Genomic DNA, 17,576 nt, shown 5'->3' with positions numbered 1-17,576 from the left:
TGAGAGGCTGTAAATTAAGAAATATTTCATGAAGAAGTATGGTAAATGACCACGAAATGAATTCATTTGGAATTTTTGCGGTTTGTCTCTACTACAGTTAACAGAAAAAAACGTATGTATCAGATGATGCATAAGCCTGCAAAGTGTTGTGTGGATGCACACGGCAGACATATTTACAATAATCCTGGAATATAGTTGCTATTAAGAAACTAGCTCTGAGCTGAAAAAGTAAATTAATGTGTATGCAAAATGTTAATGCATATAAACACATGACCATTTACCAGAGAAAAACAAAAACAAAAAGCAAATATCCTAAAATAAAAAAGTAAAAAATAAATTACAAAAATTGCATGAAGGTAGTAATAATAATAAGGGTATTTAGTAAACATAATGTTGATCAAAAGAATGTACAAGCCATCCCGCCACATCACGGCAACCCTTGTGGGACAGTCCTCACTCTTGTATTTAAAACCTTTCCACTTGTTAAGTGATGTAAATGTGAACAAGGACAAGAGGGACTGACCACTAGTAAGAGCATAGGCCAGACAGGGTGGATTTCCCAGCTCAGAAACAGGGCAGTCACACCCACAGAGAAAAGCAAAAATATATATATATATACTTTTTTATTTTAGGATTTGTTTTTTGTTTTTTCTGTGTAATGGTCATGTGTTTATATGCATTCACATTTTGCATACACATTAATTTACTTTTTCAGCTCAGATCTAGGTCAGTATGCATTCTGTGCACATAAGGGTGTGACCGCCCTGTTTCTGAGCTGGAAAATCCACCGTGTCTGGCCTATTCTATTACTGGTGGTTCAGTCCCTCGATCCTTGTTCACATTTACGTCACTTCACAAGCGGAAAGGTTTTAAATACTAGAGTTACGACAGCCCCACAAGGGTTGCCTTCACGTGGCGGGATGGCTTGTACATTATTTTGATCAAAATTATGTTTACTAAATACCCTTATTATTATTACTATATTCATGCAATTTCTCATTCGCCTCATTGGGGGACACAGACACTGTGGGTGTATGCTTCTGCCACTTGGAGGCTGACACTAAGTGAAAAAAAGAGGTTAGCTCCTCCTCCGTAGTATACACCCTCGCCACTATTGCGGGTGGAAATCAATTTTTTGCTTAGTGTCTTTGGAGGCACACGTGTCTGGTTTTCTCCAGACTTCTTTTTTTTCTCTTTTTTTCCATGAAGATAACACAGGGGCAGCGAATCCTATTGAAAGGGTCTGATCTCCCCAGACCAACAACAGGCGAGCACGTGTTCAGTATCGTCTCCACGTATCCTTTACCGCACCGAGGGACATATCTGGGTTTTTTTCCCCAGACATCTATTTTTGTTTGTTATTTTATGAAGAAGAGACAGGGGCAACGGATCCTATTGAAAGGGTCCGATTTCCCCAAACCAACAACGGGCGAGCACGTGTGAGTGTCCCTCCACGTATCCTCTCCTGCGACGTGGGGCACGATGCCGGACTTATCCCTGTCCACCCCTAGGAATTGAAACCATGGGCTTGCACAGAGACACAAGACTAGTCTGTGCGGCCCCCACTGCTCCACCAACGCTCGATAGTGGGGCTGCAAGGCAGTGGACGGTCCCTCTCCTCACCCCCTGAAGGGGTTAGATGGAGCTAGGGTGCCTGCACCGTTCAGAAACTAACCCCATCCCCTCTACCTGGTGGCAACAGGCAATGCGCAAGCCCCCCCGGAGTGGGCCCTATCACTGTCACAGGTCGAGAGCACGAGTTCCGTCAGGGCCCAGATAGGGGCAGGGACAGTGGCTGGTCGGCCTTAGAGGGGACCTCCACCTCACTAGAGCCTTCGGCCTGCAGGGGCCGCTCTTACTTTAGGCAGACCCGGTGGAAGGAATCCTTGGGGTGTCGCCCAGTCCATCCGGTGCTGTGGCATCCGTAAGTCCTGCTTCTCTCTCCCCGTCACCAGGGTTGATTGCGAGCAGACCTCAGGTCGACTCAGACAGACACCTTGACCTGGATGCTCCGGGGTCATGTGAAATAGTGGACAGGCTCATAGAAGCCGTCGGTCAGACCTTGAGGATTGAGGATGGTTCCACCGCGGCTTTTAGGCCATAAGGTGGCGTTTAAGCGAGTGAAGCCGCCACACGGAATTGGTTCCTCTTATCCTGAGTTTGAGGACATAGTGCAGCGACTCAGGGAACGACCAGACGGGGGTTTCTCGAGTCAAAAGGCACTCGAAGTAAGGTATCCATTTTCCGGATATCCGTAAGAAATTGATGAAATCTCTGATGGTGGTTCCACCGGTGGCGCGTCTAGCCACTGAAACCCTGTTGTTTCGTTTCTAGTGGTTCCTCTATTAAGGATTCCACAGATCGCCTCATAAAGAGCTTCTTGCTCAGTAAGTGAGGTGTCAGAATCAGTGCTCTTTCCCTCGTTCGCAGCGACTTGGGCAGCCAAGGCCATGAATTCATGGTCAGAATTGTTAAACAGAGTCGCGCAGAAGCAGAGCTACCTGCCGAGATATCGGAGATCGCGAGGCAGATGGCGATGGACCTGGGACTATGTAATCAATGCGTCTTTGCATGCGGCTAATTGCTCGGCACTTGCTGTCGCTAACGCAATTTCTACCATAAGAGCTCTATGGATGGCGGGCCAATTCTGCTTTCAAGACGTCCTTGACTTTTCTGTCTTATGATCAGTGCGGCCGTTTATTGGAGAGAGGTTGGATAAGCTTATCTCTGACTCCACAGGAGGAAAGAGTGTTTTTTCTCCCTCAACAAAGGATCAAACTGCCTTTTTCGCACCCTTTTCAGGCACGTTTTCGATCTTTTTCGCAACCCCGGGTGGACCACAGCGGTCAATTCCCCCGCTTCTGGCCGCCCCAACCAGGATAGGGAGCGGCAGATCTCATATAGATCCAACCCATTGGGGAGAATGCGAACTCAGCAGCCCAGCTCAAGGGGATCCAGATCCCAAAGATAGTTGGTTAAATGACTCGAGGCGTTTGCCAGACGACACTGGCAAGGTGGGCGGCCATCTACTCTGATCCCGCCACGTCTGGTTCAGTGTTGCACGCGACACGTGGGTAAGGGAGTTGGTGGCCTCAGGTTTACAAAATAGATTTTGTCACATGCCCTCCAAGACGTTTTTTTCTTTTTTCGTCTTCCCAAGGTGGATACCTAGGCAAGGGCTCTATTAGGGGCCATCGAATCGCTCCTGTACAACGGAGTCATCGTTTCCGTGCCAGAACACGAAAGGGCTCAGGGTTGCGATTCCAGGCTGTTTGTGGTTCACAAAAAGGGAACACGTCTGTCAGACCTGTCTTGGACCTGAGGCTTCTGAACAGGTTCGTCAGCATCAGACATTTTCGGATGGAGTCTCTCCGGTCAGTTATATCGGCCATGGAGCGGGGAGAATAATTGGCCTCAATAGATATCCAGAACGCATATCTGCACATGGCCACCGGCCATTCTAGGCTGAGCATGAATGCCTTCATCAGGTGGCGAGCCCATTATTTCCTTCTCATTAGAGGTTTCTGCGCTTCGACATCAATGGTCGACATTTTTCAGTTCATAACACTACCCTTCGGGCTAGCCAAGGCTCCCGGAGTGTTCATAAGGGTTATGACAGTTGTCATGGTCATGCTACATTCTTGAGGCATAGTCATTTTTACCTTACTTGGACGACCTCTTTGTTAAGGGCCCTTCGGGCATGCGAGGAAAATGTCAACATCACGCTGGATACTCCTGGCCGCTTAGGGTTGGTCAGCGAGAGGTAGTCATCTCTTGTGCCAGCTCAGAGGTTTTTCCTTCTTAGGAAGGATCCTCGACACATTTGCAAGGGCTGGTAATTCTCCTCAGGAAGAGGCCCTTACTCTTAGGAGGGAGTCTGGACACTTCGCCATCCAGTCCCTCATTTCAGCTGGTATGGGATGAGGATTCTAAGAGAAATGGTGGCGGCAATAGAAGCGTTACCGTTCGCCAGTTCCTTCTTCGACCCCTGCAGCGCGCCCTCTTGTCAGCCTGGGACAAGAATTCCGTTCACGTTCGTTCAGTGGGGCCGGCGATCCTGTCAAGTCAGGGAGTCGCTCGAATGGTGGATAACCAGTCCCTCTCTGTCCCAGGGGAAGTCCTTTTTGCCCAGACCATTGGTTGGTGATGACAACCAAAGCCAGTCTCCTCGACTGGGGAGCAGGGTTTTCGCCACCACACGACCCAAGGGCGGTGGTCCCGCTGGAGGCTCTCCTCCCGACCAAACTAGTGGAGATACGGGCAATTTGGCTGGCTCTGCAACAGTTTCATCACTTTCTGCAGGCCGCCTTGTCCGAATTCAATCAGACAAAGCTACGGCGGTGGTCTATATAGATCATCAAGGGTGCACCCGCAGCAGAGCAACCATGCGTGGGGCACGTTCTTCAGTGGGTCAAACAACTCGGTGATCTCAGCAGCTCTCATCCCGAGCGTGGAAAATTGGGCGGCAGACTTTCTCAGGGGAGAGTGATCTCTACATCCCGAAGTCTTCCAGCAGATTTATTTTTGCTGCGGGGAACACCAGATGTGGATCTGTTGGCTTCCAGAGTGAATGCCAAGGTGCTCACATGCGTCGCTCGGGCCTGGGATCCGCAGGCAATCGGTAGACGCGTTGGTTCTGTTATGGAACCATTGTCGCCGCCCATATCTATTTCCCCCGCTGTCGCTACTGCCGAGAGTCATCAAAAGGATCAAGAGGGAAGGGGCTCCGGTGATTCGGCTGGCCCCAGACTGGTCCTATTGAGCGTGGTACACAGTTCTAATGCTCCTGCTCGCCGACGTTCCTTGGCGATTGCCAGAACGCCCAGAGCTACTTTTTCAAGGGCCGATTTGCCACTCGAGCTCAGTGGCCCTGTGTTTGACGGCATGGCCAGTTAATCTTGGATTCTAATCCAGGCAGGGTTTGGGAGCAAGGTGGTCGCTACAATAGTTAACGCCCGGAAGTCGACCTCAGCACGAATTTACCACCACCTGGAGGGTGTTCTTCACTTGGCGTCGAGGAAGCGGTGTTTCTCCGCTGAGATTCTCGATCCCCAACATCTTGTTTTTTCTCCAGTCGGGCCTAGACTTGGGCCTGGCCCAAGTTCCCGCAGGAGACAAAAATCAGCTTTATCCGTCCTGGCCCAGTGCGGAATGGCTACCAGGTTACAGGTAAAGACTTTCATCCAGGGTCTCTCCTACTTGGTACCTCCCTATAAGGCGCCTATGGATGCCTGGGACCTTGATCTGGTCCTAAGGGTTCTGCAGGAAGCTCCTTTTTTGGACCGCTTCAGAAGGTTTCTTTGAGATTCCCTTCCGGGAAAGTGGCGTTCCTAGTGGCCATCACTTTTGTCAGGCAGGTTTTTCAGAGCTGACGGCACTATCCGGCCGACCTCCATTCCTCGCTTTCCATAAGGATAAGGGGTGCTCAGACCAACCCCTCCCTTTCTGCCAAAGGTCGTGTCCTCTTTTTACATTAATGAAGATATTGTTTTGCCTTTATTTTGTCCAGCTGTGTGGAAGAGGCTCGTCACACGGTAAACCTGGCAAGAGCCCTCCGGGGGTACAGGTCAAGGACCGCTCCCTTTCGTCAGACGAACACGCTGTTCGTGCTCCCCGAAGGGCGCAGGAAGGGGACTCACTACCTCAAATTTGACCATAGCCAGATTTTTTTTGTTTGACATTTTAGGAGTCCTACCGCATTAGAGGCACGCCGATTCCAGCAGGGATCAGAGCGCACTCTACTTGGGCAGCGGGCGCCTCGGCATCAGGCTTCGACAGAACAGGCTTGCAAGCAGCAACCTGGTCCAGCCTGCACACATTTGCCAGACATTTTAATAGTCATACTCAGGCTTTGGCGGATGCGAGCCTGGGTAGAAGGATTCTCCAAGCAGCGGTGGCGCACCTTTAAACAAGAGGTGCATGTAGCTTGGATCGGTGAGTCAATCTCTCACCCAGGGACTGCTTTAGGACGTCGCACAGTATCTGTGTCCTCCAATGAGGCGAAGGAGAAACATGGATTTTTGTGAGTACTCACCGTAAAATCCTTTTCTCCGAGACGCTCATTGGGGGACACAGCACACACCCTAATAGCCAGTTGGCTCTTGTTTTGTTAAAATTTAGGTACATTTACTAGTTTGAGATAAGGGTGATGTTTTTTGACATGTTGTACCTGTATTAATGCTGATTTGTTGTCCTCCTACTGCTTTGGCACCAAACTGATTTCCGCCCGCAATAGGGGCGAGGGTGTATACTACGGAGGAGGAGCTAACCTCTTTTTTTTCACTTAGTGTCAGCCTCCAAGTGGCAGAAGCATACACCCACAGTGTCCTCCAATGAGCATCTCGGAGAAAAGGATTTTACGGTGCGTACTCACAAATCCATTTTTTTGTAATTTATTTTTTACTTTTTTATTTTAGGATAGTTGCTATTAAGGTCTGTGAGACAGCTTTTGTGGGCAGTGTGTACTGCTAAATGGAAACTTCGTCTCAGTTTTGTTCCATCTTATTCCTTAAGATTTGAGACTTTCTCACATTGAAAGGATTGGGAATGACTTCAAAAGCCAACACAAGGAGTCTGTTCTTTATTTTTGTTGTCGGTCCCCCTCTCAACTGGGGATGATTTTGGGTTGACTTCTTGTCATGGAGGTCCCCCCACTCACCTGGGGACAATCTTGGGTTGACTTCTTGTCATGGAGGTCCCCCGCTCATTTGGGGACAATCTTGGGTTGACTTCTTGTCATGGAGGTCCCCCGCTCACCTGGGGACAATTTTGTGTTGACTTCTTGTCATGGAGGTCCCCCGCTCACCTGGGGACAATCTTGGGTTGACTTCTTGTCCATGAGGTCCCCTGCTCACCTGGGGACAATTTTGGGTTGACTTCTTGTCATGGAGGTCCCCTGCTCACCTGGTGACAATCTTGCATTGACTTCTTGTCGTTGGACTATTGAGTACATCTCTTGCTTGCTCTTCATTTCTTTTGGCAGCCCCAAGAAGATGGCATCATTGTATTGTTCGTTCATCATTGCTGCTATTTTGCTTGTAATATTCCTGGCCGATCGTGTTCAAGCCTGCCCAGCTGAGTGTCGCTGTTACAGTATGACCGTGGAGTGTGGGTCCAAGGGTCTGAAGAACATTCCAGCCAGCATCCATCCCTCCACTCAGGTGTGCCACTATTTCTCTTTTTACAAACCAGTTATTATAATTCCTGATAATAATGTCATGATTTGCAGTATGTTGGGCATCTTTAACACTTGGAATATGCTCGTCTGTCAGATGTATGGTATCTGGTGGTTGGAGGTTGCCATTGCTCTCTGCACATGTCTAATGACATTCATTCTTGTGGCACCTGGCATGAGCTCTATTATTTTCATCCATGCCCAGAACTTGCAGTCGATAGGAGAAGGGAGCTCACATCAATGTTAGAGCCTTAGATACAGTGCCATGAAAAAGTCTTCATACCTCTTGAACTTTTCCACCTTTTTCATGTTACATTCACAAACCAAAATGGATTTTCTATGATACCAACACAAAGTCACAAGTATTTGTGACATGTAAAGGGAATGAGGTGATGTTTTCTAATTTTTATAAAAATATAAATCTAAAATTGTGAGGTGCATTTGTATTTAGCCTCCTGTGGTCTGATGCCACTAAATAAAATCATGAGTAACCAGTCGCCTCCATAAGTCACAGAATTAGTAAATTGCGCCCACCTGGGTGAGTTCTTCTCAGTATAACTACAGCTGTTCTGTGAAGGCTTTAGAGATTTGAGTGAGAACATTAGGGATCAAACAGCATCATGAAAACAAAGGCGCTCACCAGACAGGTCAGGGATAAACAAAAAATAGAACAACCGGAGTATAGAATTCAATTGAGTAAAAAATTACAACTTTATTAGTAAAAATACTGTCTAGATATAACAAAATAGCATAAAACAGGAAAGACACAAAAACAAGGGGGAGAAAAATCCTGTGCATCATATCAAATAACAATATAGTCAGCCATTACAGAAGTCACACAATGTGACTGGCTATATACAATGTGTAAGCAGGCTTCACCCCATAGTCATCTAAATCTAAAACCCAAGTGGGCATATGACCATAAGTAAGAAGGGGGGCTTACTAATAGAAATTTGCACGGACCCAAATCAGAAGGTAGGACCCCAACGCGCATTTTACGTACACACAGGCCGCTTTCTCAAGGGGATGACATCCTATTGATTATATGTATGGAGTGGAATTTGGATTGATATGGCGGTTTACTTGTTTAAACTACCTCCATTGGTGTTTAAAAAGTTATTGGGCATTTTTCTATTTCTAAGGTCAAGGATAAAGTGGTGGAGAGGAGGAAAACTGGGTTAGATTATAAAATAAAGCCCAAGCTCTGAACATCTCACGGAGCATTGTTCAACCCATCATCCAAAATTGGAATGAGTTTGGTACAACTGCAAACCTACCGACACATGGTCGCCCACCTAACCTGACATCACGAACAAGGAGAGCACTAATTAGAGAAGCCACCAAGAAGCCTATGGTCACTGGAGGAGCTGCAGAGATCCAGAGCTCAGAGGGGAGAATCTGTCCACAGGACAGCTATTAGTCATATACTCCACAAATCTGGCGTTTATGAAGGAGTGGCAAGAAGAAGCTATTTTTCAAAGCAAAATAAGTCCCATTTGTAGTTTCCAAAAAGCCATGTAGGGGACACACCGAGTATATGGAATAAAGGGCTGTGGTCAGATGAGACCAAGGATTTTGGGCTAAATGCAAAACGCTATGAGTGGTGGAAAACTAACACTACAAATCATCCTGAAAACACTATCCTCATCGTCACACATGGCAGTGCCAACATCTTGCTGTGGGGAGACTTTTCTTCAGCAGGGGCAGGGAAGCTGGTCAGAGTCGATGAGAAGATGTTTGGAGCTAAATACAGGGCAATCCTGGGGAAAACCTGTTACAGGCTGCAGAAAACCTGCGACTGGGACATAGGTTCACCTTCAGCAGGACAACAACTCTCAACATCCTGCCAGATCTACAATAGAGGGTACAGATCAGAGCATATTCATGGGTGTGAACGGCGCAGTCACCGTCCAGACCCAAAACCCAGAGAATCTGTGACAAGACGTGAAAATTACTGATCACAGACGTCTCCATCCAATGTCACTGACGAGACAGCGAGGGGGCAAAGAAGGGGCAAAATGTCACCTCTAGATGTGCAAAGCTGAAGAGACAAACCCGAAAAGACTGCAGAGAAAGGTGAAAGAGACATAACCCAAAAGACTGCAGCAGAGAAAGGTGAGAGAGACGGACCCCAAAAGACTGCAGCAGAGAAAGGTGAGAGACAGACCCCAAAAGACTGCAGCAGAGAAAGGTGAGAGAGACAGACCCCAAAAGACTGCAGCAGAGAAAGGTGGGGGACACAGACCTAAAAAAACTGCAGCATAGGAAGGTGGGAGAGACAGATCCAAAAAGACTGCAGCAGAGAAAGGTGGGAGAGACAGACCCCAAAAGATTGCAGAGAAAGGTGGGAGAGACAGATCCCAAAAGACTGCAGAGAAAGGTGGGAGAGACAGATCCCAAAAGACTGCAGCAGAGAAAGGTGAGAGAGACAGACCCCAAAAGACTGCAGCAGAGAAAGGTGGGAGAGACGGACTTCAAAAGACTGCAGAGAAAGGTGAGAGAGACCGACCCCAAAAGACTGCAGCAGAGAAAGGTGGGAGAGACAGACCCCAAAAGACTGCAGAGAAAGGTGGGAGAGACAGATCCCAAAAGACTGCAGAGAAAGGTGAGAGAGACCGACCCCAAAAGACTGCAGCAGAGAAAGGTGGGAGAGACAGATCCCAAAAGACTGCAGAGAAAGGTGGGAGAGACAGATCCCAAAAGACTGCAGCAGAGAAAGGTGGGAGAGACGGAGCCCAAAAGACTGCAGCAGAGAAAGGTGGGAGAGACAGACCTCTAAAGACTGCAGCAGAGAAAGGTGGGAGAGACAGACCCCAAAAGACTGCAGCAGAGAAAGGTGGAGAGACAGACCCCAAAAGACTGCAGCAGAGAAAGGTTGGAGAGACAGACCCCAAAAGACTGCAGCAGAGAAAGGTGGGAGAGACGGACCCCAAAAGACTGCAGCAGAGAAAGGTGAGAGAGACCGACCCCAAAAGACTGCAGCAGAGAAAGGTGGGAGAGACAGACCCCAAAAGACTACAGCAGAGAAAGGTGGGAGAGACGGACCTCAAAAGACTGCAGCAGAGAAAGGTGGGAGAGACAGACCCCAAAAGACTGCCGCAGAGAAAGGTGGGAGAGACAGACCCCAAAAGACTGCAGCAGGAGAGACAGACCCCAATAGACTGCAACAGAGAAAGTTGGGGGAGACAGACCCCAAAACACTGCAGCAGATAAAGGTGGGAGAGACGGACCTCAAAAGACTGCAGCAGAGAAATGTGAGAGAGACAGACCCCAAAAGACTGCAGAGAAAGGTGGGAGAGAAAGACCCCAAAAGACTGCAGCAGAGAAAGGTGGAGAGAAAGACCCCAAAAGACTGCAGAGAAAGGTGGGAGAGACAGACCCCCAAATACAGCAGAGAAAGGTGGGAGAGACAGACCCTAAAAAACTGCAGCAGAGAAAGGTGGGGGAGACAGACCCCAATAGACTGCAGCAGAGAAAGGTGGTCCTACAAAGTACATACTCAGGGGGGCTGAAGACAAATGAACCTCACAATTTTAGAATTTCTATTTTGTAAATAAGTAGAAAACCTTGTATCGTTTCCTTTATGCCTGTTTCACACTTCAGTTTTTTTACGTCAGTCAAAGTCCGTCGTTTTGCCAAAAAAACGGATCCGCCATTTTTTTTCCCATTGACTTGCATTAGCGGCGGTTTTTGACAGATCCGCCAAAATTTTGGCGTCCGCTGACTTGAGTGGACGGACAATGAGTGGCAGATCCGTTGCCAACCATTTTTTGACGGAATCCGGCAACGGATCAGCTTTTTCACACTGAGCCTGCCCGTAAGGATTTTTTTGCTAGAAACTTAACCCCAAATTCCGTTCTGGCAGCAGAAAATCTCTCTCTCCCTCTCCCCTTCTCCCCCCCTCTCTCTCCCCCCTCTCCCTCTCTCTCCCCCCCCCCCTCTCTCTCCCTTTTGCGCTCTCCCCCTGTATCTCTCTCCCACTGTGTCTCTCTCCATCTCGCTCTCTCCCCCTGTGTCTCTCTCCCTCTCGCTCTCTCCCCCTGTGTCTCTCTCCCCCTCTTCCTCTGTCCCCCCTCTTCCTCTGTCCCCCCTCTTCCTCTGTCCCCCCTCTCCCTCTGTCCCCCCTCTCCCTCTGTCCCCCTCTCTCCCCCTCTCTCCCCCTCTCTCTCCCTCTCCCCCTCCCTCTCTCTCTCTCTCTCTCCCTCTCCCTCCCTCTCCCCCTCCCTCTCCCCCCCTCTCCCCCTCCCTCTCTCTCTCCCTCTCTCTCCCCCTCTCTCTCTCCCTCTCCCCCTCTCTCTCTCCCCCTCTCTCTCTCCCTCTCCCCCTCTCTCTCTCCCTCTCCCCCTCTCTCTCTCCCTCTCCCCCTCTCTCTCTCCCCCTCTCTCTCTCCCTCTCCCCCTCTCTCTCTCCCTCCGTCCCCCTCTCCCTCCGTCCCCCTCTCCCTCCGTCCCCCTCTCCCTCCGTCCCCCTCTCCCTCCGTCCCCCTCTCCCTCCGTCCCCCTCTCCCTCCGTCCCTCTGTACCCCCCTCCCTCTCTCTCTCCCTCTCCCCCTCTCTCTCTCCCTCTCCCCCTCTCTCTCTCTCTCTCTCTCTCTCCCTCTCCCTCCCTCTCCCCCTCCCTCTCTCTCTCTCCCTCTCTCTCTCCCCCTCTCTCTCTCCCTCTCCCCCTCTCTCTCTCCCTCTCCCCCTCTCTCTCTCCCTCTCCCCCTCTCTCTCTCCCTCTCCCCCTCTCTCTCTCCCTCTCCCCCTCTCTCTCTCCCCCTCTCTCTCTCCCTCTCCCCCTCTCTCTCTCCCTCCGTCCCCCTCTCCCTCCGTCCCCCTCTCCCTCCGTCCCCCTCTCCCTCCGTCCCCCTCTCCCTCCGTCCCCCTCTCCCTCCGTCCCCCTCTCCCTCCGTCCCCCTCTCCCTCCGTCCCTCTGTACCCCCCTCCCTCTCTCTCTCCCTCTCCCCCTCTCTCTCCCTCTCCCCCTCTCTCTCTCCCTCTCCCCCTCTCTCTCCCTCTCCCCCTCTCTCTCTCCCTCTCCCCCTCTCTCTCCCTCTCCCCCTCTCTCTCTCCCTCTCCCCCTCTCTCTCCCTCTCCCTCCGTCCCCCTCTCCCTCCGTCCCCCTCTCCCTCCGTCCCCCTCTCCCTCCGTCCCTCTGTACCCCCCTCCCTCTCTCTCTCTCCCAGACTCGTTTTCCTTTATCTTTCGGTCACTACCTACTAAAGCGGATTCGGTGGCATCCGTTTGTGTCACGATGGTAACGGATCCGTTTTTTCACAGCCTGGCGGATTTTGACGTCAAATAACTGAAATGTGAGGCAGGCCTGGCTCGTCACTAATTCTTGTTACTTTGTGTTTGTTTCACAGAAAATCCCAATAATATACATTTCAGTGTTTGGCTGTAACGTGAAAAATGTTTAAAAGTTCACGGGGTATGAAGAAGTTTTCCAGGTAGTGTAGACACCAGGCTGAGCTGAAGCTCACTTCCATCATTATGTGAGGAGGAGGAACCCTATAATATCTGGACTGATGTGCAGGAGGACCTCCGAGGGTCCACCGGAAGTTAGGTCTCCGGTAATGTCAGATCCAGAGAGTATAATTCATTGTTACGGCTCCGCCATGTTCTGGTCTGATTGTACAGCAGGAAGGTGAAGGGGCATGCGGGTGGACAGAAATGTTAATGAGTCCGCACAGCCATTACCCATTATCTGGACCCTGAGGACCTTGTTATGGATCTTGCCAGGTATCCGTTCTGATGATGTGGCTGCATGGTAGACGCGGCTGAGAGCAGATGTTGGTCAGTATGATTGAGGAGGGTTGTGGGGGAGTGCGTGGACCTCCCTGACAGGATCTTCTAGTGTTTGTTATTTCGGACTGAGGATGAAAATCTAATCCATTAATAATGTTCAGAGAAGGATCTCCAGCATCCATCATTCATTGTGCTCCAGGTAAAGGTAGAGTCCGGGATGATGAAACGCGCAGGGCACAGATCTGGAGGGTTGTAGTTGATGTGAAGCCTCGCTCCACACGTGCACGTCTTTCTTTTCTATCCTCAGACCGTGTTCCTGCAGGATAATGCAATCTCTCAGATTCAGCAGCACGATCTGTCTCCTTTATCGGGCCTCCAGTATTTGTATATCCAGAACAATACCATCTCCGGCCTGGAACCCGAAGCCTTCAAAGCTCAGCAGCATCTGGTGGAGCTTGCTCTCAACGGGAATCGTATCCATCTCATCAACAGCAGCATCTTCAAAGGGCTGGAGCACCTGAGGGTCCTGTACCTGGCAGGAAACCAGATCACCAGACTGCTGGCATACACCTTCTCTGACCTGCAGGTGCGTGCTACATCTCACCACGGTCTCTGTAGACTTCGAGCAATGTTCTATGAATGCATTAAATGAATGCGACCGGGGTTAGCGGCTCAGGGGATATGCAGAGGACACCTTGGCACATAGTAGTACGTTTGGCACATAGGACATTTTTTACATGAATGTAGGACATTAGCTCGAATCTCTATTGTAGACGATATCCCACGAAAATGTTCTGTTATTTCCCGTTTTACAGAGACTGCAGGAGCTGCATTTGCAGGAGAATGACATTGAGATCCTCCAGGAACAGGCCTTCTCAGGATTGTCCTCACTCGCTCTGCTCGACCTCAGCAAAAACAATCTGCGCACCATAAGCCGCGCAGCTCTGCGGCCTCTGATCAGCCTCCAGGTGCTGCGCCTGACAGGTACTGGCACCAATATGTTCCCATGAGCACTCAGTTTGGTCCTTGCTACATGCTGCAGTCTTGGGGCAGTATTTGCTGTTCCGGTTCTTTTCTAGTCTGGGACTGTGGGAAGATAAATGCTGTGGGGCTGCGTCGCTCATCCTACAGACAGGCCATCAGTAAGCCAATAAGAGTCCGTCGCTTGCACCATCGTCCACTACGTAATTCATAAAGCACATTTTCTGCAGTCCACTGTGCAACAAGTGTTCTGAACTGTGAGATCAAATGCAAAAAAAACCTATTGATTTTCAATTGGAAAGTTGAAGGTTCTATTATTACTACATATGACGCAACCTATAAACTAACGCCGTCAGGTGGTGGGTGTAGCTTATTTGTCACAGGGTCCTACTTCAGTATCGCACATTCTACAGAGCAAGAGATGAGTGAACAATCCCAAGAACCTTTACTACATGCAAACGATCCACCACACAGAGGATAAAATAATCCAGGAACACGACTACAGTCAGTAACGGGATAAATGCCCCGGGAGATGAGAGACACAATCCTCCACTTAGAAATCAATATGGCAGTGCTGCCCAAGAAAAGTCTCCTCTGTTTTGCAGGTCAACAAACAAGCTGACCTGGTACAATGTGTAATCAACATATTAACAAACATCTATTGTTCAATTACCCTATGTTCCGGTCTTGCAAAGGTAGCAGTACAGTGAGCTGCAGCAAACAGCAGCACAAAAGTCAATATCCAGGCTCATACGTACAAGGTCATATGAACAATAGTCTGCGCATCTTGACTTTCTGACAGTAGACATCTGGATAATTAAGATTAAATGCTGCATCCTCACATTAGAGGGGATACACAGAATGATATAGAGCAACAAGACAACATTCCTAAAATCAGTATAGATATGAACACCCCACATGATACTCCACACACCATATCACACCTCATATTTCACACCTTTCACATTAAATCCTCCGAGGCCATGGTCCACCGATAGACATTTATTTATAAGAAGATTCTACCCCTATATGAATTAACAATACTGTTCTCTGTTTTCAGAAAACCCTTGGAGATGTGACTGTGCCCTTCATTGGCTCCGGGCGTGGATGAAAGAAGAAGGCAAACGTCTTCTAACCTCTTTCGACAAGAAACTCATCTGCTCTGAACCACCGAGACTGTCCCACCAAAGTCTGCTGGAAATCTCCGGAAACAGCCTTATCTGTATCCCCCCAGTAGTCCTGGTAGAACCCATGGAGATTACTGCTCGTCTGGGGGATGAACTTCGGGTGTCCTGTCGAGCTACGGGATATCCTCAGCCACTGGTTACTTGGAGGAAAGTCGCCCACGCTCGCACAAGTCCACCCAAAAGTCATTTAAGGTCAACTAGCAGTAGGCTCTTCGAGTTGAGCGAAAGAAGCGTGGGGGAGCAGTTTGACTCCGATACGGGAAGTGGGATGCTGTTACTGAATAATATCACCATGTCTCATGCTGGGAAGTATGAATGCGTGGCCTCTAATCCTGGGGGAACAGCTAAGGTCTTGTTTCACTTGACCGTCAACCTGTCCAACCAGCAGTCCCGCTCATACACGTCTGTGGATATCAGCCAGGAGCCTCTATATGACATGGAGAGCATGGAGTTTACTGCGCTTAGCATGGCCACTCAGACGGCCATTGCCATTGGCATCTCCTTGCTGGCCCTGACCGCCATGCTTCTGATCGTCATGATCTACAGAAAGCATCACAAGAGAAAAAAGTCTAAAAAAGAGGAGAACGTTCTGTATGTCAATGACTATTCTGACGGGCCGACCACCTTTGCCCAACTGGAAGAGTACAGGGATGAACGTGGACATGAGATGTTTGTCATAGACAGAAGCAAGGCTCATTTCCCGACCTACAAGGACCCCGAAGGGATGAGCAGCTTCACCGGTCTGACGGAGCTGACCGATGATCTGCAGGACCAAGAAACTCAGACACTAGAGGAAGAGGCTGAGCGGCAGATCAATGACATTTTCATGAACCAAGGCTTTCTGTTCCAGCAGCAGATCGCCTATGAAATACACTGTTAGGGAACTATTACCCGGACAGATATATGACCAATATCAATCTAAATTGGTTGTGCAAATGGCCAGTTGCTCTGATGGAAATCTTCCTCACCTGCCATGACACTGGTCTGTCTGCCGAGGTGTAAAGGTTTTATTGTAGGACACTTGATAGCCAATATTGGTGGGTGAAAATGACCATTGGCAGACACTTCCATCATCTGGATCAGTGTGATTGGGCAGACATCTGTGGAGTAAACCCGGTTTTAAAGAACAATCTAGTTGGTTGTAATTGTGATGTGCAGGGATGGGGGGAGGGTTGAAAAAAGGGAAAAAATAATACTGCAAATTTTAATATGTCACCTATTTTCTACAGAACAATGATCCACGTTGTGCGGCTGCAGTGAGCCCGCCAGGATCTCCTCTGTTCTCCTTTCTAGCTAGGAAAGCCTTCGTTGCCGCCTTGGTTGGTGGCACAGAGGTGACGTGCAGACATGACAGCCTTCTTGAGAAGTTTCCTGATTCTTACTTGTGTCACACACAGCTCGCCCAGCTGTCAGCGGCAGCATTTTAATACCGATGTCTGACACTTCCAGGAGGCAGGAGACAACGAGGCCGCATGGCGGAGCGGGTTCATGGAGCTCTGCGGATCTCCTGTCATCGTACCTCTTCACGTGGAAGGCTTGTAATGTGTCTCGTCAATGCGCAGCAGCACGGATCTGAGCGTTAACAGCTCCGGACTGATAGCAGACGTGTGCCGCTCGCGCTGTCAGATGACAAATCCTCCTGTCATTTCACAATGTCTGATTTTTCTTGCATTTGAAATGGTTCTCCCGACTCTGGCTGATAAGAAGCTCTCGGCCCCGGGTCCTTGCAAGACATGGAGGCGAGACCTCGGAGCGGCTGTCAGATAAATAGCTCATCCCGTCTGCTGCGAATAAACCTCAGTCATGGCAAGAAGTTCTGCAACTTTGTAATAAACTTTCTATTTTACTCGCTTAGCATTACAAGATCTCTGCTTCATGTCATCAAATGGAAACATTCTCATTTATGCTCCAAAACTATAGAGCTATTCCCCCCCAAAATGTTAATATTCAAAGGATCGGGGGCTGATGCTGAGGACGGGTGTTTGCAGCCCTGTCCTGATTGGAGCGTAGCTGTGCATGCTTGGCCTCTGCTCCATCCATTGTACATGGGACTGCCGTTTATGGCTGGAGAGAGCCGAGTGCTGAGCTCTTTGGAGTCCCAGCGGTGGCCACTCAGTCAGAAAGATATTTCCTATGTTGCTGATAGGAGGATCCAGTAACTTGGTTTTTGGAGTGTAGCACTTTATTTGTTCTGCTCATACAACTGATGGGAGTGTTACAATGTATCAGTCTCAACAATGAGTCCCACATCAGCACTAAACTCCGGCACTGATACATTGTAACAAACTGTCAGTGCAGGTAAAAGGTTCCCAGTCCAGACAGGATTCAGTTGTAACAAACCCATCAGCGGTGAAGCATCTGATGTGTCCCGACTATTTGGTCACAGTATTTAGAGCTGTTTTATTATCTGGGACATTTGTAATACATCAACAGGCCTAAGCGTGCTCTCAACCCATGTAGAGATTACAGGAGGACAAGGAGCACCATGGAGGACGGGGAGCAGCA

General features: G+C 49.2%; 2 protein-coding genes across 10 annotated transcripts in view; both read left to right on the top strand.

Moving 5' to 3' along the window:
* Positions 1 to 16,925, top strand: part of LRRC24 (leucine rich repeat containing 24) — a 121,068-nt gene extending 104,143 nt beyond the window's left edge. For 5 of the 9 annotated variants that reach the window (XM_073543250.1, XM_073543251.1, XM_073543252.1 and 2 more), the window contains exons 3-5: positions 13,211 to 13,489; positions 13,719 to 13,887; positions 14,945 to 16,925. In XM_073543250.1, the coding sequence (XP_073399351.1) occupies positions 13,211 to 13,489; positions 13,719 to 13,887; positions 14,945 to 15,951 (1,455 nt within the window). In that variant the 3' untranslated portion in view covers positions 15,952 to 16,925. Of the gene's footprint in view, positions 1 to 6,982; positions 7,161 to 13,210; positions 13,490 to 13,718; positions 13,888 to 14,944 lie in introns of all 9 variants that reach the window. The other 4 variants (XM_073543243.1, XM_073543246.1, XM_073543244.1 and 1 more) reach the window with 1 other exon arrangement.
* On the top strand, positions 9,206 to 11,495 carry LOC141047968 (uncharacterized). The gene is made up of 3 exons (XM_073543342.1): positions 9,206 to 9,250; positions 9,440 to 10,574; positions 10,614 to 11,495. The coding sequence occupies exons 1-2, from the start codon at positions 9,206 to 9,208 to the stop codon at positions 10,385 to 10,387; spliced, it is 993 nt and encodes a 330-aa protein (XP_073399443.1). The 3' UTR covers positions 10,388 to 10,574; positions 10,614 to 11,495.
* Positions 16,926 to 17,576: the final 651 nt, after the last annotated feature.

Source organism: Dendrobates tinctorius, unplaced genomic scaffold (genome assembly GCF_039654945.1).
Source record: "Dendrobates tinctorius isolate UK_male_01 unplaced genomic scaffold, ASM3965494v1 ptg000130l, whole genome shotgun sequence".
In the NCBI taxonomy this organism is placed as follows: Eukaryota; Metazoa; Chordata; class Amphibia; order Anura; family Dendrobatidae; genus Dendrobates; species Dendrobates tinctorius.
The sequence above is the reverse complement of the archived record's forward strand: the minus strand, read 5'-3'. Positions and strand labels throughout refer to the sequence as shown.

What these genes read in the sequence shown, in the direction of transcription:
- LOC141047968 (XM_073543342.1), top strand. Translation starts at nt 9,206, where the DNA reads ATGTGCAAAGCTGAAGAGACAAACCCGAAAAGACTGCAGAGAAAG. An exon ending in CGAAAAGACTGCAGAGAAAG is followed by an intron (nt 9,251 to 9,439) that starts GTGAAAGAGACA and finishes ACTGCAGCATAG; the next exon opens with GAAGGTGGGAGAGACAGATC.